Source organism: Erithacus rubecula (genome assembly GCF_903797595.1).
Source record: "Erithacus rubecula genome assembly, contig: SUPER_Z_unloc_2, whole genome shotgun sequence".
Lineage (NCBI taxonomy): Eukaryota > Metazoa > Chordata > Aves > Passeriformes > Muscicapidae > Erithacus > Erithacus rubecula.
In genome coordinates, this window is record NW_027635860.1 from 1,710,499 (window position 1) to 1,737,303 (window position 26,805).

The window sequence follows — 26,805 nt, forward strand, 5'->3', positions numbered from 1 at the left end:
TGTTTTCTAGGCCTCTGGAGCAAGTTCATCTTGAAACTAGCCAGCCATATTGGAACCCATTGACATTCCAAAACAGTATATATATATACATATATACATACATACATATATATATATATAGATATAGATATATATATATATATATATATAAATAAACAGCCAAAATCAGAGAAAAGGAACAGGGATTTAAAACTTTTTTTAACAATTATTTTTGTGAAACATGTACTCTTTTCATACGGGTGGCTTTTACAAGCAGCTTTATCATTGTTCCATTTCTTAAATTATTTGTTGTGATCATAGAAATGTTGATTCTTATCTGCTTGATATTTTAAAATCTGGAAAAGTATCATTGTAAAGATAATCTGAAATCATGACTGGGTTTAGATACAGATTTGCCATGACACTGCTAATCTGCTGGGAGTTTTACTTGTTTAATTTCTTTTAAATTTGCATTAAATTCAGGACAGTGACATGTACAGAAAATCTTAAAATCAAGAAAAGTCTCAAATTTATTTTTTCAAGAGGTGGTTTCAGCAAAAATTTGTTCAGTTCAAATGTGTTTGTAAGCAGTTATTTTACTTTACAGCCCTGGCAGGGCACAGTTTTGTTTACCAGTATCAGATATCACAATAACCAACTCCTCAGGTATTTAGGTGTGTGGGAGCCCTTGCATCTCCTATTAAACAGAACCTACAAAATGGGGACAGATAATTTTTATATGCAATTGACTTCCTGCTTACCCTACTTTTACCCCTCATACCCATTGCCCTCTATCCTCCCCTTGAGTTCAGTAGCCTCCTTCACACTTCAGCAGTGTTCCTTTGAAGGGTATGGATTCTCGATACGGGCAAGGGAAATAACAGATTGTTAAAGCTCAGTCTTAGCCATACTCATGATTAATTCATGACTAGATACAAAGATGCTGAGGATGGGAAGAGAAATGAATTGTACTGATGTACATTAAAAAGTACTGTATGTTTCATTTCATCTAATGAGAGAGCTCTGGGAGGTAGAAAGGATCATTCCTTGCCTGTTGTTTGATCCATATTTGTACATACTGTAGTGGATGGCTAAAGCCAGAAAGGGCAGAGAAACATTCCTTTGGAAGTGTAGCTGCCAAGATAATTATCTGAAGTTATTAAATAATGACAAGAGAACATGCTTTTTTATTATTGTTAGATACATAAATATCTTTTCAGTCTGGAAGCTCACCAGATATGAATGCTAATATTCAATTATTCAGCATAGTGAAATGGTAAATGCTTAACTGTATTTGCTAAGAATTAATGATCTGTCTATGCTATATATTCCTTTTGTTAACATTTTTTTAAGAAAACTATTTTTGTTATTGTAAGGTTAATATTTCAGAGCAGAATTTTTAAACTTATTGCACTAAATACAAGCTGTCTACAAATAATGATGCCTCAATGGTTCAATCACTCCATTCCAGAAAATCTTTTAAAAGAGTAAGAGCCTTTCTACACAAGCTTTATGATGGAGTATAGAGGTATGTCTAGGTAAAGACATGCACAACTCGTGTAATCAAGGTTAAGTAAGTAAGCAGTTAACTGTGCTTCCTTTCAGACTATCAGACTTTTAAATTGCTGCTGAAGGTTTAAAAAATTATGTAGTATCATTTGCCTAACTAGTGCTCTTACGTTTTTGGCAATAGTAAAACATTTCACTTTTGCTTCCAGAAGTCATTTAATAACTTCGATTTGTAACTTTTTTTTTTTTTCTGTATGCCAGTTAAAACAATTTACACTTCATATCTCAGATCCCAAACTATTTTAAAGGTACAAAACTAAAGAAACATTTAGAAAGGATAGCTGTTGGGGAGTCAAAGAGAATTACCCAGTCCTGGAAGCACTTACTCATTTAAGTGAACCACATCTGTAACTCTGCTAGCATCAGGAGGGCTCTCTAAGTATGGAAATTGTAACGTACACATCTGTGTAAGTGCTGACCAGACTAGAACTTCAGCCTAGTTCAAACCTGGAGCACAGATGAGGCCTCTCAGTGCAATTTAGAGGTCCAACTTGTCCAGAAGAAGCACTGGAGCAACCTTACTTTTGTGGAGACAAGACATTCCTGCAGTACCAGTGTCTAAGACAGCAGTGGTACTCAACACTGGTATTTGTGTAGATCAGAGGGGTTTAGCATCACAAATTTAAAAACTGGCTAACAGTTAGATAAATCCTAGAAGCTAGTTTTCAAGGCTAAAAGACTTATAAAGTACCCAGTTGCTTTTAGAAAATCCAGTTTTCATCTTGCTTGGAGGTTATTGGAAGTGCTTAGTGAAAGAAGCCTTGTATTCTGCTCATTTTGATAAAAAAATTCTGCCATGACTGGTTCCACAAGTTTGTGTTCTCTGCTCACTGGGAATTCCTGAATGGGAACTGTTCTCTGTAATTGCAACTAGGACTGCAGTTGGTAACAAATTTTGTATTTTTGTATGACTTGACTGTGCACCATTTTTATAGCAGTTTATCCTGTCTTAAAAATAAATTTGTTTATTTACATGATCTTTAAAAGATACAGGCAACAGTTTTCTATGGGTAGTTGTAATGTTTAAGTGAGAAATCTATATAATTACAAAGTTCTTAATAAAAATGCGTGCACCATTCTTGAGTGTATATCCAGCATGCAGAGCTTTTCAGTCCTGCCAAAAAGGCATTCCATCCAGACACAGGCTTTCTGGTGGCCCTTTAAAGCTTTTGAATGTCCTCTGAAGTTCATTTGCAACCAAACTACAAGCTGCCCTCTTCCAGCTTTGTCTTTTGCACAGAGATAAGAAGACAGAATTCTGAAAAGACGACTTTTCAGAACAAATGTAGACTGCTTTCCTACTGGGTATAGTGGAGTAGGAGGACATTTTGGCATGTAAATCCCATACATAATTTTTGTCAGTAGGGGTGCTGGGGTCTGCCAGCTGTAATATATTAAATGCTTTTTTTGATTGTTGGTTATTAAAGCCAGTGTATGGTCTGCTTTGTGGGAAGCAGTCTAGACTAAGTAGAGAGTGATGCTGCACTGAGAATAACAATGCAGGAGGAGCAGATGAGACAGCTAAAACAGAGAAATCATCTCCTCAGAAAGTCCATTGAATTGAGTAGTGCTCAAAGACTGGAGATTTGGGCTGGACAATTTGGATTTATAAAAAATCATTGGGATTACTGCTTCCTAGCATTTGATTTCTGCATCATAGCATCTGTCCAGGTTTCAAACAGAAAAAAAGCATGCCATTCCTTAAATTGTTAAATGTTTTTCCACATTATGTTTTCTGTTTGGATGTTGAACAGCACCATATCATCCTTACTGCTTCTTCAAAACAAAGAATGTTTTTGTTGTTACTGTTCTTTTGGGTCCCATTTCCATACTGCTCTCTCAGTGAAAGAGTGGCAAGTGGCAGTGTCAGCTCCCATTTGTCCCTTGATCGTGCCACATTCCCTTTTACCTTCCCAAGGCAGTCATTCAGGATATCTTCTGGACTGAATGAGAGGGAGAGTAAATGCTAAGGTAAACTTTTGAGGTAGGATTTTTTTTTGTCTGCTATTACTCCATCACTGTGGTTAGAAGTGCAACCAATCACTTCTAGAGTTTCACTGCTGCTCCACAGCTAGACTTAACACATAGGATGGCCAGCTTAAATTTGCATCTTCAGCTTTCCAGTAGCTCCCAGCTGCCAGAACCAGGACAGGCTTCTGAAGGTGGCCTTAGATTGGCATAGTAAATGAAGGACTTTCTGCATTGGGAAAGTGTGTCCTAGAAGGGAGAGCTAACACTGGAAAATGCAGTTAAATGTGGCAGGTTGACCATGGCTGTCACATATACTGCTACTCGGTTGCTCAGTCCCTGCAGTGAGGTGGGAGAGAGCAGTGAAAAGACAAAGACATTCTTGCAAGTGCAGTTCATTAAGCAAATAAGGAAGGGGGGGAGGGGAAAGCAAAAGCAATCATTTACCAGCAGACCAATGCCCAGCCAATCTCCAACCAGCAGCAGCTTTGGAACCACACCCATCCCAGTTTGATTGCTGAGTGTTGCATTGTATGGTGTGGAATATTTCTTCAGTCTTCAGGTCAGCTGTCCAGGCTGTGTGCCGTCTATCCTATTGCTGAACCCCAAATGATTGCTGGGGTCCTAGAGTGGAAAATAGAGAAGGCCTTCACCCTGTGCAAGCACTGCTCAGCAACAGGTAAAGCTTCGTGTTAGCAGCACTGTTTTGGTTGCAGATCTAAAACACAGCACCTTGCAGGTTGCTGAGAAGAAAATTAACTCCATCCAGCCTAACCCAGTGCATCGGCCCATTTACCCAACAATTGGTCCAAGACTTGCTCCCTGCATTTCTGTACAGCATCTTCTCAGGGTGGTTACTTCTTTCTGAAAGGGCTTTTTTTGCAGCAGGCAATTAGCCTGCTCCACAGTGCTCCCTTTCATGGAGGGAGCAGGGGATGTTAGCTCTTACTCTTTCAGCACATAATGGGGATATAAAGCAAAAATGAGCCCTTTCTGTATCAGTGTTCTGGCAATTGAGCAGCCAGTGTTGGAGACAATATACTTAATGTGCCCTCAGGGCATGCACTTTAGTGGTTTGCTCTGAGTGGTTATGAGTATTCTATGAATGTATGTTATAGAGTCAGAAAAAAATGCATGTAGCAGACATATACTTATCACCATCTAGTGAGCATTTAGTTCAGAGTGCATATTACATGCTATATTGAATATGGCACATTCATCTTAAGAAACAGTCTTAAGATTTGTAAGTAGATACTTGACAGCATTCCTGTTTTTTAAATCATGGCTTGGCCTGTGCAGATACTTGTTTACTAAATATAAATATCACTAGCCCATTGTTTCTTGAACAGCTCATGTCACATTATCAACATAGAAATTCTATTTCATCTTTGTGAAAAAAAAACAAAATAAACAAGAAAATAACCCTTGTGTTTTCCAACACAAACCCCAACAGGCTTATTTAAAGCATTTCTTGCACTCAGCTTCTTTGTTGGGATAATGAAAGTTTACTCTAAATATTTCATTTTAAAATGCTCTTCCAACCATTTAATCTTTGCTGTTATTTCCATCATGTAACAAGATTATCGAGACTAGTAAATTTATATTTCTTCTGTTCTGTAGCAAATACTGTTCTCAAGGTATGTTTTTCTTTTATATTTGAAGAGATGAGAGAAGAGATGAAACTCATCTCTTGTAATGTGGGTCACGTATAGAAGGCAAAATTTTTGGTCTGGGATGGAGCTGTGATGAGTCTTGCAATCTGATACAATCAAGCCAAAGCTCCTCAAAGACCAATGAAAATATTTCTAAGGAGAATTGGTAACATGAATTGATCTGAAAATACCTATTATTTGGAAGCTAAACTAGCTGGCATTCATTTGACAGACATCTGTTAAAATGAAACTAGCAGAAAATCATCAAATGCCCATCAGGTTCTACTCCCCTGTCTCACTGAGGTCAAATCATCCTGTTTGAATGAGATGAGCAGAATTTGGTGTTATAACCATTTAGTACTTTTCCGCAGAAACACAGGACTCACATTAGTGTCCAAAAATTCAGAGTAAAAGTACCAGCTGACTTTAACAGAACTAGCCTAATTTTGGTAATGTTGAAGACAGTTATGGCCTCTCTAAGTATGTGATTTATAAGTAGATACCTAACAGTATTCCTGTTTTATTCTGGCAGCATAGATGGCTACCATTTCTCAAGTGTACCACCTCTCCTCTCTGTCTTGAGTAGGAATAGGGACAGCTTATTTCAAAAAGGTTTGGTGAAATTAGGAATCTGACTAATTATGAAACCTAGCAGAAGTTGCACACCAACTAGAGTTCCTGCTATAATCATGTTTTTTAACTCTCAAATACCATGTGTTCTCGATGTTAATATTAGTTGTGCCCCTCCCTACTGCTCAGACTGAAATGGGAGAGTTCTCTCATTTGAAAAATAGCACCCCAGACAATTTCATGGTATCTCCTAGGGGAGTGAAAACCGAAAGGTGGTTTTGTTTCTAATGTAGGCCAGAAAGCAGCTGCCAGAAGTTAGGTGGAGCCATGGAAAGCAGATAGAAAATATTCTGCAGAATCTTCACAGTAGTTAAGAAAATTCACATTCCTATTCAGACATCTCACAGCAACATCTCCTGTGTCCCACTTTAATTTTACTCTGTTCAGAGCAAAATGAAGGTGGAATACCTATAGAAAAGAATTATTTCTGTATAATGAGTTGTGTTGCTGTTTACAGAAACAGCCCTAAGGAAAAAGGAAAATTTCTGAACAGATTTTAAAGGCTTGACAGTTCTTGCATTGTCATAGTCCATCAAAGCTTCATCTGGAAACAAATTTTTCATTCTCCTTTACTCATACTTCTAACAGGGCGATCAAACCCCTGGATTGGCTTAGTGATTTATATTGAATCAAGATCTACTAACAAGTGCTCCTTTTTCCAGTGGATTGCCACCCCCTCTGAAAATGGGAAAAGTAAATGTGACACTGTTCATTGTTGTCTTGAGAACTTAAACTATTTTATACTGCAAGCTGTGAATGCAGGAAGAGAAAAGAAATTAACAGTGCTGATCTAATCTTAGATTTTCTGTGTAAACTGACATTGTGCCAGGATACTGATGCAAAACTGTATTTTAGTCTAAGAAATGTATAGATTTTTTAATGTATCAAAATAAAGTTTTCCTTTTAAGTAAGAAAGAAATTTTTGTATCTTCCATGTGGTGTGTGTAAACTATGCTCTTACCGGCAATACAATCTAATGTTCCTGAGAAGCAAACCAGATTTTTGCTGAAGTTTTACTTTGTTCTGTGCCTGCTCTTCAGCTGAGTAGCTGCAGTAACACCAGACATACTGTCCTGGTACCAAGAAAAGCATTCTGACGCTAATGTTTTCTGAGATGGATGCGTGAATGGGGTTTGGTAGAGCAAAGGCAGGATGTTTTTGCTTTCTTCTCACTGATCCTCAGTGATCCTCTCTCTCACTGATCTTCTCATATCTGCTCCTCACCTTCTCTCCAGGGTGTTGGAAACTGCCCCTTTAGGCTAACAATTTCACCCATCACCGCATTCCTCATCCTCTCTGATAGGCTGCAGGGTCTGCTGAAGGTCAGTCACGTACAGAAGCAGTTGGTAAGTCCTTTGCTGTGAAAGGTGAGGTTATGGTCACACATGCAGAAGAGTTTTTGCTCATACCCAGAAGCAGGAATCTCAGGGCTCATAAGGCTATCTGGAGCATACTGGCTTATAAGATGCTTTGACTTACCAGACAGCTGTGGGGCAATGAACAGTAGGGAGACATGAAGGAGATCATGTTATGCATTATGAGCCATGCAAGCTGCATATCTGAGCACAGCACCTCTTGGGCACCTTTTCCTTGTTCTTCAAGGACCTGTATACACTCCCCACTGGACAGCTGTTCTAATGCCTTGGATGTCTAGAGATGGATGGTGAGTAGAAGTAGTAACAGGCATATACAGTCACAAAGATTTCTTCCTCTCTCCTCTCCATCCCATAGGCACAGCGTATTTCTGCTTTTTGCTGCCATTTGTTTTACACTAATACACTAATGCACTAATAAGCCAAGCTGAACCATGTTTTCTATTGTTCTTTACTGCAAACCACTTCAGCATACATTATGTAAAGTATGTATTTGCATAAGATGGCTTACTTTATCTGGAAACTGCTGCTACTTCTGAAATGGAGACTGATGCTGTTGCAGCTGATCAGCCAATACCATCAGGAGGAAAAGGACTGGACAGCCCATCAGGCAGGACCTCTGCACACAGGCAGAGTCCATGCTGTGGACCCAAAGTGTTCTGCTGCATGTCAGTGTTCTGCAGGTCCACTGAAAGTACGTCCCCTTGGCTCAGAGTGTCTATTTCATGGTTTATTAACAGTGAAGCTGTAAGGCTAGATGGATTTAGTTGCACAAAACTAAAAGAGCAAAAGACTCTCCAAAGATAGCCTTCATCAGTAGAGGTGTTGTGGCAGAAGGTGTGAAATATATAGGTTGTGTAAACCCTGTCTGGTTTCCACTGTATTTTGTGTTTGTCAGAACAGGAACGTTTTAGCTTTCTTTAGCCTCTATAGCAGTGAGGAACTGAAGCACCATCTGCAGAGATCAGTGTTCTGAAATAAGAGTTTCATGACTTCAAGGAGAAGAAGAAAGCCAAACACCTAAAGGTGGGCTGCAGAAGGCTAGTGAGAAGCTTATGCAGGGAGAAAACCTAAAAAGACTGTTTTTCTGTCACCTACTGCCATAATCTTCACCTAGTGCTTATTCTTGTTTACCTTAGATACACTAAAAGTAAAGTGGAAGAAAATACAGCACCAGAGCAGATTTTCTGAGTCCCTTACCAGGGCAGTCAAAGCTAGAAATAAAGCCTATGACAGACACTATGGAATTGTTGTATTTCACTACCTCAGCTGATGGTAATAGAGTGGGAGACAAATGGGTGAACAGGTATTTCACACTGCAGTTCTCTGGAGAAGAAATCACAGACCTGAACCCTGTGCCCTAGGAAAAAAAAAAATCTGCCACATTCCCAGAAATAGTGATGTCTCTCATTTTGAATTACTTTTCTGTTAGCTCTTACTTGTGTTCTAGTTTTAAATATTAAGTCCTGAATACAAACCTTGGATAAAAAAGATTTGCTAGGCATTGGCAATGCCAGATGGAGCAGGGTAGTCTGGCCACTTCTCCTGACTGCAGGACCTGCCATGTCCTTTGCGTCCAGGTAAGAAAGGGATGGCTCAAAGGTTTGGAAACCTGCCAGGGGCCAACACACTACTGCTCCACCAAAGACCTCTTCTGTTGCCTGGGACTTACCACTTTCTGTCTCTGGGCCTCCCTTTCCTCAAAGATGGTGATGCCATGAAAGCCAAGTACATTAAGGATCAGTCAGTACTCAGGTGCTGCAGGAGGATGGATGGATGGATGGATGAATGAAACAGGGGCAGGTAAGGCTGTGTGTGAAATTGGGATCTAAAAATGCCTGTGCAGCTGCAAGAGGCAATTGGGTGGAATTTGTCTCCTATGCAAGAGAAACGATAGAGGCATGAACACCTCAGACTGGTTCCTCTTCTGATAGTTAAAATATCTGAAAACTCAATCCTCCTCTAGAAAATGCCCTCCTTAGGATCCCAGTCCTTTAGTGGGTCTTGGTAGTTCACTGCCTGCTTTCTGCAAGAAAAAAAATTCACTTGTTGGAAGGTGTGCTGGGTGTCCTTCAAATCTCAAAATTGCATTGCTTCTAGTAACAGCAACAAACCTAACTTTAGTGCCTAATGTTGAACATTGCTGAATGAAGTAAAGGGATTTCAAAGCATGAGTTTGCTGCCTGTTTTGAAAGGTTGGGTAGGAGGTCTGCAGAGGAGTTCTTCCTTCTAAGGGCACAGAAGCCCTAATGTCTCCAGGCAAGGAGCATCACAGCTTGCTTTTGAAAGTTGTGGTGTATCTGTGCATTATGGGACGACAAAAGAACAAGAAAACCTCAGAAAGTTCTGTATTGCATTGCAGCAGGAGACCAGCCTGCCAGAAGAGCATGTGAGGTTCATGCTGTTTATGATGAAGATGAAGTTTGACAGCTTTATAAAAATGTAATTTGCTCCCCCAAAAAAACAGTGTAAGTGCTTGCAGGTATAAATTTCCCAGAAGATTAACAGCTTGAAAAGCTATTAAGCTTCTTAAAGAAATAATAAGGAATCAAAGCTTGAATGAAGAGTGTAGGAGAACTATACACAAGCCTGAATTTCTGTTCACTTCATTGTATTAATGGGCTAGGGCTCCCCCACCTTTCCATAATCACCATCTGAACTTACTTTAAGAATAGCACATAACAAAGCAAGTAAAAAGCACACATTGAGGTTTTGAGCCATGGGGGCAAATGAACTCCTGTTTGAAATAAATTAAATATTTGATATGTGGCTACAAACTGGGTTTGGGCTCTAGAAGGGCTGCAGCTATGACACAGTGAAGGAAGTGGGAGGAAGGAGGGAATGGACTGGTGACCAATCAAGCCAGAGACATGACATCAATTGAGGTAAGTCCCATCAATAGCAAAACGTTGTTTGTTGTCCAGGCTGCTATGGACAACCTTGTATTTGCACCTTGTCGCTCTATCCACTCCCACTGAGGTCCTGCAGGTGTTTTCAGCTCACATTTCTGGAGGGATCAGGCTAGAAAAGCAGTAAGTAGGGAAAGGCAATGGGAAAGCTAATATAGAAAGGACAGTAAATACTAAATGAGGTGCCAGAGCTCAGAGACCCTCCTTAGAAGTGGGCTGGTGGAAAGCTCAGATGGGATCCAAGAGCATTATCTGTGCCATTCCTACAGGAGGAATGGCAGTGGAGTGTTTCTTTTGCAGGGTATTTGTGCTTGGCTTTACCAATCACAACTGCTGTAATGAACTGCTGCTGGAAATAGTGGGGGGAAAAAAAGTTGCTTTGGCTAGAATTAAGTATTCATTTGGAGGTGTTTTGAAAAGTCATATGAAGACAAATGAGCCCTTGCTGTCTGAGCATCATTGGATATGCAGCATAAAGAACTTTTGGAAAGACCCTCCCTTGAGTGTGTCTTACTTTTGCAAGGGGAAAAAACTGTCCTTGCTGCCTGTTCTGGCATTAAAAATGTTAAGAAGGTCTGGTAAGAAATAATGCAGTGCTGAAGGCCAAGACACAGAGCACTTTGGTGATAGTAGTAACACATCAGGCACAGGGTACTGGCTATGCCACATATGTGCAGATATTCCTATGGTGTGCTTGTGCAGATGAAAGCTATTAAAAAGTTATTAGCACTTCACACTGAAGTAGTCTACTCTTTGGAAAAAAAAAGAGCAGCTGCTCCTGAGTCAAATTTTTTTGTAACACAAAACCTAGACAAATACAAAATTTTTGTTTTCACTCTTCCAGATGAGTCCTGCCAACTCGTTCAGCCTAAGGGCAGAGCTCAGTACAAGGCATAAGCAGCATCATAAGCCTACAGAGCAATAGCTTCATCTGCTATTCTGTTCCTTCCTTTGCAGCCACAATAATGAAATCCAGGGGGAATTAAAAGTATCCTGGCTGCAGAGCCCATCAGCCAACTATTGTAATGTGGCTGTGAAATGCAGAGCCACAGCAAGCACAATTAGCTAATAAGATTGGTGCTCCATCATAACCCCATTTTAAACAGTCTGCTGATAGAGTAATTTTGACACTGAAATAGCATCACAGGAAATGCATATGCACTGAAACTCATTTCGCCTTTTATTAAGCAACACTACAAAGAAGCCAGCAACTGATTTTCACTGGGGGTTGTCAGCAGCAGCAATTTCTCTGCTCAGACCCGTGCTGATGAGAAAATGTTCCATGTCCCCTTCGCCCAAGCAGAGCCAGAAGGGCATGGTTACACATGCCAGCTGTGAAGGTTTTAGGCTGCCCACAGCTTCCCTCACAGATCTCAGCTGGGAGAAACACCACGGTTGTTCAGCAGCACACTGGCTCTGCCATACCCTCCATAAATAGCTCAGCTCAACTCACTGTGTGGTGAGCCATGTTTATTCTTGTGGGGCACTGGGTCTATTCTTACCCCTGTGCACGAAGATCAGGAGACCAAACGGGCTATAATTGACTGAGTCAGCTCCTAGAAAATGGAGGTAGCTTGGGCTGCTGGATCTCACCAGCAGCTCAGAGCTGATTAGGGAATGTAATTTAATGCCCTGACAATGTACAACTGCTTCCCACAGCATGCATGGATGCACCAGCACTCTCGGGTTTTGGAAGCTCCCCAGCAATGGCACTCTCTCACAGTCCCAACTGGAGACTGAGTGCAGGTTTCTGAAAGGAAAAGGCAGCATTTATTTTCATTCATTGATTTCCTGTAAGACCAAACTGCTCTTTTTTTTATGTCATCTAATCTAGATTTTTTTAAAAAACAGAAAAGGGCAGTTCATCTCCTTAGAGCCCATTACATGAGATCTTTCACCATAAAAATAATCCCAGTGCAATGAAGTCTCCAGTCTCCAAAGGCACCTCTTGGGCCAGCTCCAGGTCTGGGAAGTCTTTTTTGAGGTGAGATGTAGTGCTGCAGCTGGATGGTGTGATTTCCAGTGACCCTTCCTGAGACCTGTTCTCTCTGTGCCCCCTCTGCCTTCTGAGCCTATCCCAAGGGTGGGCTCACAATGAGCCAGGGCTGCTGTGAGCTCCTGCCTGAAGGACTGTTGCCAGCTTGATGACCTTCTGACAGATGTCAACCCTTTTTGCCCCTCCTCCCTCCTCCTTCTCCAAGGCAGGGCTGACCTGTGTTAGCATTTGTTCCCCTCCCACACCTCACATGATTTCTGTACTGGACACAGCCAGCCTATGAGTGCTGCTGGAAATGTGAACAGATGAGAAGCTCACCTCCCAACTGGCTCAGCGTGGAGTCAGGAGATGGTGTCAAAGCACTGGCATTGGCAGTACCTGACCTCCCCAGCTCCTGTCTTTGCGTCCTCCTGCTGCCTTATCAGACTGCAACCCAAGGTGATGCACCAGAGGTTATTGCTCTCCAGGAGGCAGCAGAAAATTAGTGTTTGGGGCAAAGGTGATCTGCTGCCTCTGAGTTTCAGTTACGGTAAGTGTAGGACAGGATTAGAACACCCTTTCATGCTCCCCAGCTTCTTGTGCTTAAGGAGAGCTATGGCTCATCAAGCCAAAGTGCTGTGATTTTTTTTTTTCCTGCTGTGAGTCTTCTTTTGCTGTGCTGCGAGAATTCATTGCAAGATCTGAGAAGTTAAAGGGTCATATACTTCATCCATTACTGCTCCCTGAAGTGGTCACACAAATATATGCAACGTTGCCTTCACAGAAGTGCAGAAAGGTGACTTTCAACCCTTTCAGCCCTAACTCTTTTTTCCTTGAATCACCTTTTTAGCCTCACCTCAATCACTGCAGTCCTACTTTTTTCTGTTCTTTGAAAAGAAAGTTGATCTTCATGCCACACACAAAACTCATCCTGTGCTTTTGCTGTCCACATGGTCAGCCACTTCCCTGTTACCTGTTTACCTCACAGCCCTTCTCTCACCCAAACATTGCACAGATGTGCCTCCATTCAGTTCTTTGCTCTACTCTTGATTTTCCAAAGCCAAGCCCTTGGGCCCCAGCCTCAAGTCCTGTGTATAATCTACACCTCTCCCACACCCAGACTTTGCCTCCATAATACTTCTCTTCCAGCCCTCCTGGAACCTGAGATGTCTCACAGTCATGGTTGTGCTCTGACTCTTGCTTCTGCCATCTGGGACAAAGTTCTCCATTTTTCCCTCTCTCTCTGTTCTTTTTCAAGCTAGATGTCAAATTTGAGTGTCTCACAGTTTAAACTGTCCTCAAGGACAGAAAATAGAAGCTGTGTGCATTCTGCAGCTCTGGCTTGCCCCAGTACCTTTCATGAGGGTAGGTAAATGTACAACAGCTTCCAGACTCTGTCCTGCCTTTTACAGGATCATGTAGTTCTGCTGCTCTTTGATCCCCTTGCTTTGTCCCCAATGCTATCAACAGGACACAGATGTGTTGCTACCTGCTTGCATGTGCATCCTACAGTTTCTCTGTCTGTGTAGGTGTAGTGGTTGGTAAACCAGGGGTTTGATTCCAATATAAAATGTAATGGGGAAATTTCAACTGTACTTGGCTCTGCCTCCCCACTTACTTGCACTACAAGCAGAGAGAGTGGAGAACAGATATGCACAATCAAGTGTATTTTACCGTGTCACCCTAAAATTATTTGAACAGGGACCCAAAGGACTTATGCATGGTGTGTTTTAGTTGATTCTTCAAGAAGTATTTAAGTGGAATTTCCAATTGAAGGGTCCCTTGTTGGCACAAGCAACAAATCCATAAATGCAATCTGTCTACATTTTACTCAGAGATAGAATAGATAGATAGATAGATAGATAGATAGATAGATAGATAGATAGATAGATAGATAGATAGATAGATAGATAGATAGATTCAGATCTGAAAAACATAAAGCCTTGCTTTAGAATGTGTTTTGACTTGGGTCCGCTTATAGTTGAAGTGCCATGATTTATTTGACATGCTCATTTTGAGAAGATACAAGAAATTTAGACACTCCACACTGGCTCCAGTAACTCGAGGAGACTGACATTGGTTTCTGCAGGATTTCAGTGGACTTTTCAAACAAAAACCAAGAGCACCCTAGAGTGACTAGTGCTTTCAGTACGACATTTTAAAATTAGGATTTCCTTCAGTTAGTACATTAGCAAAGCAAAGTGCCACATGTTGTTCCCTGCGTGTCCTTCAAGCAGTAGTCACCTGTTCCTGTGAAGGAAGGTGTACACAGTGCCCAGATGCTTTTTTGAGCCCTATGGCAGTCTGATTTGCACTGTAGGTTTCAAGCAACATCTACACTTTCTAGAGGTGCACACTGTGGAGCTACTTCACTGATCAGGGTGGCCACTGTGGGCATGGGAAGCCTCCAGCTAGTTGCAACATGGTTCATTCTCCCCCAGAAAGCAGGCAGATGTCATGGGGAAATGGAAAAGGACTGGCTGCACCTCCTTCTTTCCTAGAAAGTGCTGATGATGTTCCACTGTACTCACAGTTGGCTGTCTTAGAGAGGAAGGTGTGGTGTCACCAACTGCTCCTCAGGCTTTCATACCACCCACATCTCCCAAGAGGAGAACCAGGATTGCTGTTGAAAGGAATAAGATTAATATGTCTTTACAAACAGACTGTGAATCTACTTGTAGACAGGGCCAGGGACGTTTAGACAAGGAAGTAAGGGGAGAAACTCTAAGTTTCAGAAAACACTACTAATTGACATGGATTGCTGCTCAGCCAATGTCATGCTAAATTCCTGAGCTGAGAAAAGAAGAATTAATAGAATATGAATATGATTTAATATCCAAAAAGGGGCTGCATATTAAGGCAAAAATGGAAGTCTGTATCTTGCAAGTACCTCAGCCAATAGGGAAAGGAAGAGGGTGATGCAGCCAGAAATTAGGAAAAAAGGAGGCTGCATCTCCAATAATTTGAGAGACTCCATGGGCAAAGAGGGTCTCCCTTTGTTCATGAATAAAGTTACAGGACTCCTCTGTCTCCTTTCTGCACATAAATCTCTGTTGACATGAATTTTGTCAAGGCACACTGTCCCTGCCACAGCTTCCATCTCTGTTGTGCCCAGGCTACGGTCTCTGAATGCACAGCAGCATCCTCCTCTGCCAAGTTTTCAGATGCCAGCACCCCTGCTCCGTGCAGACTAGAGGGTAAAAACGGCAGGTCGCGGGCTGTGTTTGGCGCTGCAACAATCCTTTAGGCACTGATCACCGGCAGGTCACCCACTGCTCTCCCCGGCAGGCAGACTGACGAAGACACAGTGCCATCAGCTGGGCGTTTGCAGCCACCTGCTCTGAGCCCGGGCGCTTTCCTGCCGCAGGGCAAGGGTTCCATAAAGCCACGCCTTTTGGTGACTAGGAGCTTTTTTGTGGAGAACAACAGTGCGTGCAGAGTGTATGCCTGTCATAGGCGAGGACGCAAGCCAGTCTGCAGTGCAAAAGCAGGATTAGAAGGTGTTGAGTCCATTAAGAGGGCAGCAGCTAATTCTTGCTAAGAGGCAGCTTTAGGGAGCCTGTTGTCCTCCATTCTGCACCGTGCCATCCACCAGCACTTTTTCCTTCATGAAGGCAGGCAAGGCAGCAGCAGTGCCCCTGGCACAAGCAGCAGAGTGCCATGGGGACAAAAGCCTTTGCCTGCAATTTGATTTGGGAACCTTTTATAAAGAAAGGAGAGGCTTGCAAAGGTGGCAAGCTGGATGAACAGTATTCCTTAGGCTTTAATAGCTGGGGGACTGCAACTGACTGCACAGCCCAGCAAAGTGCATGCAGCCCTGGCAACCTCATTAATTGTGCTCTTTCTCTTCGACACTGGAACTGGTCTTTCCACTGGAGTATGCCAGCACATCTCTCCCTGGAGGTGAGAGCTCATGTTTCCTCCTCCCCATTTATGTCCTGCCCCCTCACTCCATACTAAAACCAAAAAAAAAAAAAAACCCAAAAAACCAAAGAAAACAACAGGCAGAAGCAGAGCCTTTTTGTAGGTGTGCTTGCTTTGACGCTGTGTGAAAATCCTCCCTTTTTCTGCTCTTTCTCTTGCTGCTGCCTCTGATCCTCCCCAGTTTATCTCCTCACTCTGCCTATCTTCTATCTGTTCTTGGCTGGCTGCAGGGCTTGTCAAAATCTGTTTTTTAAATATGAAGTGACTTTTGGACTGTGTGGCTCTGGGCCAAGCCTTCATAGGCAGTGGCTGAGAAAATGTACTTATTCACTGCTTTTTGACATGGTCAAAGCTTATTCCAATAGACACTTTGGCATGAGATGAGCAACTTCAGAAAACAACAAAATTATGTGGTTTGAAGAACTCAACCTTGATCTTCATAGAGGAATGGCTCCTGAGCAATATACTTTTCTTCCACTAATGGATCTTCTGTTTCTTTCCAGCAGGTCTCATGAACCCCCTTGATTCTGTTACATTTGGGTGGTATATAGGGATTTATCCTACCTGTACCAATATATCCTGTGTTCCAAAGAATTCCCTCTGTCAGAGTTAAGGAAGAAGCAGGGTGTGGCAGAGAATTAAATTCACAGTAGTTAAGTGAAATTAAAGGCCAAATACTTATCAGCTGGCTCTTTTGAAACTTACCCAACAGAAACAGTCAGTAACAGGGGAAAAAAATTCACAGCGGGGCAGTGTCATGAAGATGGCATAAGCCTGGTGATGCATTTTAATACCAGCGCTGTGCTCAAAGCTGCTGTAACACCACAGAGCTGCACCCCAGCCCAGTGGCTGTTTTGTGGCTGTAGCTGTGTCCAACACCATCACTGCAAAATTACAGTTTCCCTTGAACACTGCGGTGTTGGATTTTTTTTTCTTTAATGTTTGCACTTTCTTTTTTAGAACTTGGATTAGCGACCTCTGTGATTAAGCAAAGTAAACACATATGCACAATACTTAGGCATAGAATGCCTGGGGTTGGAAGGGATGTCTGTTGTATGCACTGATAAATTGGCTATACACTCAAGGTCTGTGTATCCTATACCTGAAATTATGTGCATTGTAATACTTAAAATCATGCTTGTTGAGCAAAAAAAGCCCTGACTGGTGAAGACACTTCCCTTGAGTGTACATAGAAGTTATCTGGGGTATGTAATGTATGGAAATTTCTGAACTGATCGTGACAGCGGGGCTGTACACGGGAAGTCACTGACTCCAAAATTGTGTGTGTAAATAATGTAGCAGAGAGTCCAGCAGGCTGGAATACCACCAGGCTTGCACAGCTCTGGAATAAACAACCAATTGTGTGTCTAATTACTGGCTTGTGGAGAGGAATTTGATTTTGTGGAGAGTGCTCCTACGGCCAGGGAGTGGGAAGGGGGAGTGCATTCTCAGATTTTAGAAGCAAGCATAGGAAAAACCACAAACTCACACCTTCTCATCTGCTCTGGATCAGGATTGTTGTGTTTCCCCAGCTTGCTGAGAAAAACACGGTTATTGAAAACTCAGGGCATTTTTTTTCCCCCTCTTAAAATGTTAGGAAGATGGAGATGTGTATTCATAAAAAACTTGGTTTGTTTTGCTTCCACTTTAAGTAGGTGACTGTACTAAACTGCGACCTTGTGAATTTTGGCTGCCATCCTTGCCTGTCCCCCTCACGCCTCCCTCCAGCACAGCACACATCCAGGAAGGGTGTTTTTCAAGGGCTCTGGCTGGTGGATTCCACTCTCTTGCAACCATGATTTAACCAGCAACTTATCAATGCCAGCCACAAGATTAGTCTGGTTCTTTGCTCTATAAGCAAATTATTGAAAACCCACTCACAGGGGGCAAGCAGTGAGAGGACAATACAGTGACAGGCTTTCCTCCCAGATTTACTGCTGACAGTTTTCCCCCAAAGAAAAAATCTGCGGTGCTTGTAATCTCCTCCAAAAGGCTTCTGATCCTGATATCACACCATAGCCTTCTGCTTAGAAAGGAGATGTTCTGCTGGCCCTGTCAATGCCACCACTGGGCACAGTGTTCTTGGGACCCTGGGGACATGATCAGTATCTTCTGTTAACCCACGAATTTTACTGGGTTTTTTCTCCCTGATTCTCCTTGCCCTCTCACCAGGGTGGTGGGTGGAGTGAGTGAGGAGCTGTGTGGTGCTCAGCTCAGCTGCTGGCTGTGGTTAAACCATGGTGCCTTATTATTTTGTGTTCTTGTTATGGAGGCCCATCCTTGTAAATATGCAGATGAAACAATTGTTGGCAAAACAAAACTGCTTTGAGAAGAACTGAAATTGAATTTGAAAGATAATTCTCTCTGGGTTGACTTACTGGGTTTACTGCTAGACAGGACCAAGGGGGCACTTTACTGGGCCCTGCCAATGCAATATGCCCTTGTGCCCATCGCCCCAATACAGTGGGACTATAGAAAGGAAAAACCCTGGCTTTAAAACCAAACATGGAAAAAGTTGCTGCAGAGATTGTCCTGAAATGTCTGGATGCATTTGGCTCTCCCAGTGAGGTAGACAAGGAGCATTGCGAATGGCAAATGTGGGCTGTCACCTCACAAAATTTTAAAAGGCAGACAACTGTGGCAGACTTACAGGGCACTTGTCACTCTCTTGCGGTCAGACTTTAAACTAATAAATAATTCAGTTTTAAAATAAAAGACAAATGTTTGAAATAATGGCTCTAAATTATTCTAAAATCCAAAGGCAAGAACAAGTGATGGGACAACCCATCCTACACAAAAATGGATCTCGGGATTCTCAAGATGATGCAAATGTTGTCATTAACTACCTGGTTGACCAAGTGAAGCCAGTTGATCAGATCTTTTTGGATTTCTGTAACATCTTTGACATTGTCTCACAGGAACCTTCTGGAGAAAATGTCCATCCCACAGCTGGATAATCTCATGATGTGGTGGGTGAGCAGCTGGCTCATGTGTCAGGCACAAAGGGTTGCAATGAATGGGGTGATGTCAGACTGGTGTCACTGTCACTGGTGGGGTTCCACAGAGCTCCATTCTCAGCCATGTGCGTTTCAATATCATAATGACTTCAACATTTGAAGAGATGCTGAGTAAGTTTATTAGTGAAACTAAAATGGAGCCATTGACTCCTAGGAAGTCAGAGAGGTCCTGCAGGGAGACTTTGATAAATGAGAGATCTGGGAAACTACCAACAGTGTGAAATTTAACTAGGGCAAGTGTTGGATTCTGCACCTTGGATAGACTGGGAAATGAGCTGCTGGAGGGCAGTGTCATGGAAAAGGACCAGGGAGTCCTTGTGGAGGGCAAGTTGAGTATGAGTGAGCAGTGCCCTGGCAGCCAGGAGGGCCAACCCTGTCCTGGGGTGCATCAGACACAGCCAGGCAAGGGAGGGGATTGTGCTGCTCTGCTCTCACTGGGCAGCCTCATCTCAAGTGCTGGGGACAGAATTGGGTTAATGTGAAAGATATAAAAAATATATAAAGCTGCTGAAAAGTGCCCAAAGGAGACCTATGAAGACAATGAAGAGTCTAGAGGGAAAGCCCTTCAAGAGCAGCTGAGGTTACTTGCTTATATCAGCCAAGAGGACACAGCAATCTGCAACTTCCTCATGAGGAGAAGAGGAGGAGCAGGTGCTAATCTCTTCTCTGTGATGACCTGTGACAGGACTCAAGGGAATGGCCTAAAGTTGTGTGAGGGGAGGTTTAGGTTGGGTATTAGAAAAAGGTTCTTCACCCAGGGGGTGGTTGGGCACTGGAACAGGCTCCACAGGGAAGTGGTCACAGCACTAAGCCTGACAGAACTCAGAAGTATTTGGACAGTGCTCTCAGGCACATGGTGTGATTCTTGGAATGTCTTGTGCAGAGCCAGGAGTTGGACTCAATCATTGTGGTCCCTTTCCAATTCAGAATATCCTAGGATCCTTTTAAAACTTTTAGAGTCATAAATGTCTCATATATCTAATCTAAGCTTGCCTTCTGTCAGTGTGAAGCCATTACCCTGTATTCTGTCTCTACATGCCTATGTAAAAGTTTCCTCTCCACCTTTCTTGTAGATACCCTTCAGGTACTGGAAAGCTGATCTAAGATCTCCCTGGAGCCTTCTCTTTTCGATGCTGAAGAACCTCAGTTCTCTCATTCTTTGTTCATAGGAGAGATATTTCATCCCTCTCAACAGTTTTGTGGCACTCCTCTTGTTGTGGAAGGCGTCTGTGTCGAGTGTGATGCATACTGCTGGCACTGGGTTTGTGGGTTTTTGCTGAAAGGTACCTGGTAACTGCAGCAATACCCTAGCTAGCTAATGTGGCTTCTGTTGAGGATGGATTCAGACCCCTGGTTCTCTGAGAGGTCAGCTGAGGGACCAGGGGGCACTGCTCTACAGGATGGAATTTTAGTGGGAAAGAAGTTTTCAAAACAGAAGTGTGTCTCATTCAAAATAATTTCCAAGTAGGCTCAGAGTGTATCTTCAGAAGTGATGTGCTTGGTAGTAGAAGTTATCAGTGACAAGATTTTTCACTGCCTTTAGAAAAATCTAAACAAGCCTATCTTCTTCCAAAGACACAAAGGCAGCATATGTTCCAAGAGCTGATGGCATTGCTGCTCTTTATTTCTGTCTCACTTCCAATTACTTGTTTCCTGACCATCCAGTGGCATCTCTCCTGAGTGGTGCAGCTGGCCAGACATCCCTTCTAATAGCGTAACATAAAAAAAGCCTCAGCCAGGGCATAACTGTGTATTTTGGAGATGGAGAAACTTAGTGGCATCAATCAACAGCTCTGCATGTTCAATTAATGCAAAAGATAAATCAAAGACTTCTGTTGGTTAAGCATTTTTATTGGATATATATAAATACATGTGTACCTTTCTCATACAAAGGGATTCACCAGAATTTGTTCTTTTTAAATTTTTTGTTATTTTTGCTTTTAGAGTTTTACATCCCATCCCATCCCATCCCATCCCATCCCATCCCATCCCATCCCATCCCATCCCATCCCATCCCATCCCATCCCATCCCATCCCATCCCATCCCATCCCATCCCCCCTCAGGCTCGCCATGGGGAAGGCAGCACAGGCAGGGCTGTGGGATATCCATTGGATAACCCAGTGGGATATCCGTTCAGCGCGGGGCTGTGAGACACGGATGCCAACATCAGGGTGCATCCCCCGCTCCACAGGAGGGCTGACCAGCATCACACGGCTCCATCTCTGGGGCCACAGCACCCCAGGCTCCCCAGAATGCTACACGAGGCAGCCGTGACCAGCTGTGCTGACGGACCCACCCCATGCCCGGGTTAGCTCCCACCACCCCTGCCATCGAAATCCATTCAAGACGCTCAGCAAGCTGAGGCCGGCTGTGCCCACATTTGTCTGAGCAGACTGCAGAGCTGTTTTCTGCCCCTTCTCCTGACTCATTTCAGCTGCTTTCAGTAAAAAATCCCTCATAAATCTCCAAGCAAAGGCAATTCACGTTGTTTTAAGACGAATGGTGAAAGAAGGTAGCTCTAATTCTCATGAGGATAAGTGGCAGCCTTTGTTGGCCCTTCATACTTGATTAATTCATATTTACACTGCTTTGCTTCATTTGAACGGAGCTTGTTGTGATTTATTTCTAATATATTTTCAGAAATGTAGCCCTGCCAACACGGACAGGAATTACACAGGCTGGGTTCCATTACAAGAGTTTGTTCACTATTGTTGTAGTAAGCAGCTGGTTGCATTGTGGTGTTTAACTAATCCCCTCTGTGCTCTGTGTGCTGGTATGAAAGCAGAGCTGCCTGCTGGGGGTTTTGGTGAACATCCCTGGTGCAGATAGCTGGGTGCGCGAGGTGCGAGCCACAGGCTGTGCCCGGGATGGCAGGAAAGCAACTGGGAATGTGGGAGGACTCTGTGTCTGATGAATGGCACAGGCCCTGCGAGGTGGGGATGAGGGAGAACCATCCTGAGACTCTGGGGAGCCAGTGGACACAGCAAGATCCCAGCCTAAACACCAGCACTGGAATTCACCCAGAAGCTCGAGCTGTCCTCATGTCTCTGAAGCGCAATTAAAAGCGCTCCAAAAGACGAGAGGTCTGGGAATGCTAAAAAACCAAAAAATTTCCAAAAACTCCACCTCAGCAAAAACAAAATTGAAAAAAATGAATTAAGTCTTTCCTCGGTGCGTGTGGAGGGGGGGTGGTTGATTGGTGGAAAGACATCTTGAGAAAAAATTCATCCTAATCAAAAGAGACAAACTAAAAGAAGAAATTCCCATGCAGAAGTGGGTATAAGATAAAATCGGTCTTGAAGGTTTCCAGCAGACCACATGTAGGCTCTTTTTAGTATGACTTGCAACTGTGGTTAATTGGGTTTGTGAAAATCAGACACACTGAAAGTCATTCTTCTTAACCTCTGACTTGACTCTAGAAGAAGTGCAGGGGCATAGCAACAGTGACACAAAGAACTGGCATTTCCTGTGGCTGCAAGACAGTATTTTTCACTTGATTCTGGCTGACTTAGATTCTTGTTTGCAGAAAGACATTATGAAGAGGTTTCTAAGAGTATGCAGGGAGTTATTTAATTTTTGCATTTTAATTTTACTTCTGCTCTGTTCTGTCGAAAAGTTCTTGTATTTGTTTTGGGCCTTTTGGTGTTTTCTTGGTTTGGGTTCTCCCCTCCCCCCCAGCTTGTATTTCTACATAGAATAGCCCGACTTCATTAAAGTGACATCAAGGAATCACTTACCTTGAAAATCTGAAGAACTTGTGACATTTTAAATAATTAATAGCTTTTAACTAAACTTTTATAATTATTATTATTGCATATTTTAGGTAGTTATCAAAACAATATCATTCTAGCTATTCACTTTGAAACAGTCTTTCATGGTAATGGTTGAACACTATTGCCACCTGGCAGCTACTCAGCATCTGTGAAATGACTGGGTCATCTGTGCATGCATTGTATCACAAGTGTTGCCAAATGAGAGTATGAACTGGCAAACTTAATAGCAGACTGAGCTCTGGAGCCAAAATCTAAATTATCTGGGAACGGGGAAATGGGAGTAGCAGTGTGAAGAGGAAATCAGGCATGTTACAGATCAAGAGAAAAAACAGCTAAACCATGGCCTGTTTCAGCATGAGAAAAAAATAAAGTGTTTGCTATATTGAAAATTGTAAAATTGTTAACAATGCCTGAGAACGTTCTGTTTTGAACTTTTCCCTTAAGGTAAGCCACATTTTAAATGGCATTATTTTATATATACTTCTGCTTCCAGAAACTGAGTGTTGTGTGCAGACCAACTTGCTCATGGACTGGCACTTGAGAAACTGCTGTGCAGCAACTGCTTGCACAGCATTATTTTACATTTATCATTGATATAAATTATTTCTGTCTAGGCCACCAGTATATTAAGTTAGCTGGATATTTTACTCCTTTAGATCATAATACTGATTCTGCTTTTAAAGCGCATAAATTAGATTAATAATTTCCTAGGCATTAATAAAATACAAAACATGCAGTCAGAAACACAACCAAAATACTGCACAAACACTGCATATAGACTACAGTTCAATGTTTGTTAATTATATGATGTAATATTTAATTACAGTATTTTATGTAATGCTCAGTATTAGATTGTTTGTGAAAAATAAACATTCAATGTCAAAATACAGTTGTAGCATTTAGTGGTCATTTTTTTCTACAACTTACACCAGAATTAGTGCAGATAACCTGTTTGAAAAAAATTCATGAATTCTGGCACAAAATTTCTTTCTTTACTTACCAGTAGCTGTAATTGAAAATTGAGTTCTCATGAAAACTGGACTGAAATGATTGTCGCTTTTTCTGGAATTGAACACCTAGGCCCTGTTGAAAGGTGCTATAAGTCTTTCAGGAAGAAGCAGATCAGAGAATATAACATTAGCACACCTGCTGGATGTACTTTCCTTCACTGCACATATCTGATTGCATTTAAAAATCAAACAATCCCTCACTTATGTGAGGGAAAACCAGCCTGCTGTATATTCTACTGTGTATTTCCCTGAATTCACAGGGATCTCTATCTTTTGTCATGATGGATACAATAGGTATTGTATTAACCTAATTCTTACCCCATTTGGAGCCCATTTTGCAGAGGCATTTGGTTATATTTCCCGAAGATGGGACTTACTTTCTCTTGGTTTTCAAGTTTGTTCTGTTGCTGCTAGTGCTAAAACTGCCACTACTGTCATAATGCTTTGAAACACCATTAATGATGCTACTACTAATAGTAATAATGACTAATACTACCTTCACTGAGGGTACATTGACATCTCCCATGGGATATGAGGCTTCTGAATTTGGAGTGAGGTTTTAAAAGAGAAATATTTGTTACATAATCCATATAAATTTACTAATCTCTAGAATAATTGAGTCCAATTCCCTGTTCCTTGCAAGCCTGTCTAAAACATATGAATAGAGCATAAGGCAGAGACTTTTCCAATTACTTGTTGCAAATTAATTAAACTAAAAAAAAACTAATTTACTGAAAATATTACTTTGATATTACTGAGGAACAACACAAGCGCTTTGAAATCTTGTTTTGGAAGGTGTGTGGACACTGCATGTGATTACAGACCACGTGGATAAGGAGCTGAGTTTCAGAGCACTGTCAGTATGTTCAGTCATTTCAGCCACCACAAGGTGGTAGCATGTCTGAACATTACTCATACTGGCTGCCCTCTCTAGTGCTTCAGTGCACAGATTTCTGTAGAACAGCAGTAACCTGATTTTTAGTCACAGAATGAGCCATCTACCCAGACAGATTTTGATTATCTATAAAGAAGGAGACTCAACACCACGTTGAGCAACCTGGACAAGTCAGGTCACTGTCAGATAATAGAATAAACCCAAATTTTCCTGTTGTTATCATTATTAATGTTAACATATTAATGTTCAGAGGAACCTCCTGTGTTTCAGTATGTGCCCATTGCCTCTTGTTCTATCACTGGGCACTACTGATAATATCACAGCTTTACCCTCTGTATAGACTGTGGTCACTCCACACACAGTGAGGTGATTCCCCTTGAGCTTTTGTTTTGTCCATATTTAACAGCTCCAGCTTATAGGAAATGAAGATCTTCACGCTGGTCTAAACTCTCCCCAGTACCTAAAATATTCTCATATGTACTCACAACTAACAGTATTATAGGTGTATCGCTAACAGTGCTGAGGAAAGGGGAAAGAGCACCTCCCCAGGTCTGCTGGCAAGACTCCCCCTAGTGCAGTCCAGGACATAATTATTTTCTGATAGTAAGGATAATATTAGAGAGTTCCAAAAAGTCCAGAGAAAAGTCTGGTCCCTGATCTGACTTTATTCTCACTTTAAGATGTATTACAGTATGCCATCTGTCCATTACTGTGGCCATTCTTCCTCACACTTTTCCGACATATTCAATTATTTTCCAACATTGAGTCTTCAGAAAAAGTGAAAATAAAGAAGACTACAAGACAACAATTTTGCTCCCAGCTTCACAATTAAAAGCCAGCAGTTTATTCATCTGCAAATGAGAAGAACAAATTATGTTCCACTTCACTCCACCTAAATGTGTTTATCCTTAATGTTTTCAAAACACCTTAGAAAAGAAATTACATCTCATTTATAGTTCACTTCAAAGTTGTATTTGGATTTCTGGTTTAAGGAACAAAAGATACTCTAATAATTTCCTCTCTACCAATGATGAAGCTACCCAGTATGTTTTTTAAGGCACCAGTATTTTTTTGCTACCAATACAAATGTCTTGATAAACTAGGGAAGCAGTAACGTGCAAAACATGTAAGGAACTAAATGCAATAAGGAAGGAACTGTACCTATCAAGAGGAAAATAATTTATCAGCAACTTTGTGAATAGAAAGCTGCATTGGGTAGAGTGATCAAATCCAAGGACATGACTTCTAAAGCGAGCACATACAAACCAAAGCTGTTTGTTCTCAAGCAGGCTCCATAAAGCAAGTGCCCACTGAGGTTACCCTGGGTATGAAGCACAATGGCCAAGATGATTTGACCTGCACAAAACCTGGTTCTTTCTGCAAATCTGAGAGCTTCCAGAATAGTGTAGAGCACAGAGGGGAATTCAGCTATGTTTGCATTCCTCCGTGAAGATGCAACCAAAATGCTGACAAGTAATTTTAATTACCTCTGGCAGCAACAGGGTGTACCACCCACCGAATGAAGCATGGCAGCTGGCTCTGGAAGTGCCAATCTCTTCCTACTAATGATAAAGTTTTCAGACCTGAGTGTTTTGAGTTGCACCTTTATCAGATGTACAAACAACAGTGAAGTGCTCAAAAAGGACTTCATTTGCACATGGGTCTCCCTTCTCTCTCCCTTGGACCTGCAAAGGCAGAGGATGAACACACTTTTGTGAGCAGCAGAGCCTGCTTCAGCACAGAAGTATCTCTGGGTGAAGAGCTTTCAATTCCCAATGAACCAGACTATACTTTCAAGGTCAGGAGAACTGGGCATTGGGAAACACTTTCATGCACCAGTCTAATTCTTAGACCACTGAGGAGGCTGCTAAATAAATGTTGTACAAAGTTGTTTAAAAAAAATTATCTCAGACATGCCCTAAACTTCTAGCCACTGTATAGCTTGCTATGGAATTATTTGAGAACATTTTACTGTACTTGAAAGAAAGCAGTCACCCAGCCATGATCAGCATTCACAGGAAACCACATTTCACAGGAATCAGTTGTGTATATTGTTCTCACAAGCTGTATGTGTTGGTGAAATAAGTATATACTTAATTTAATTTTTAATCTCTTTTAAACTGAAGACAT

The 26,805-nt window shown here is 41.9% G+C and overlaps 1 protein-coding gene across 3 annotated transcripts in view; it reads left to right on the forward strand.

Annotated features, from left to right (window-relative positions):
* Window positions 1-26,805, forward strand: part of SLC44A1 (solute carrier family 44 member 1) — a 95,454-nt gene that overhangs the window by 62,282 nt on the left and 6,367 nt on the right. The window contains exon 16 of one of the 3 annotated variants that reach the window (XM_079331280.1): window positions 17,635-17,793. The exons of 1 other annotated variant lie outside the window; for it this stretch is intronic. In XM_079331280.1, coding sequence (XP_079187406.1) covers window positions 17,635-17,778 — 144 coding nt within the window. In that variant the 3' untranslated portion in view covers window positions 17,779-17,793. Of the gene's footprint in view, window positions 1-10; window positions 3,939-17,634; window positions 17,794-26,805 lie in introns of those variants that run through there. One more of the 3 variants, XM_079331282.1, reaches the window with a different exon arrangement.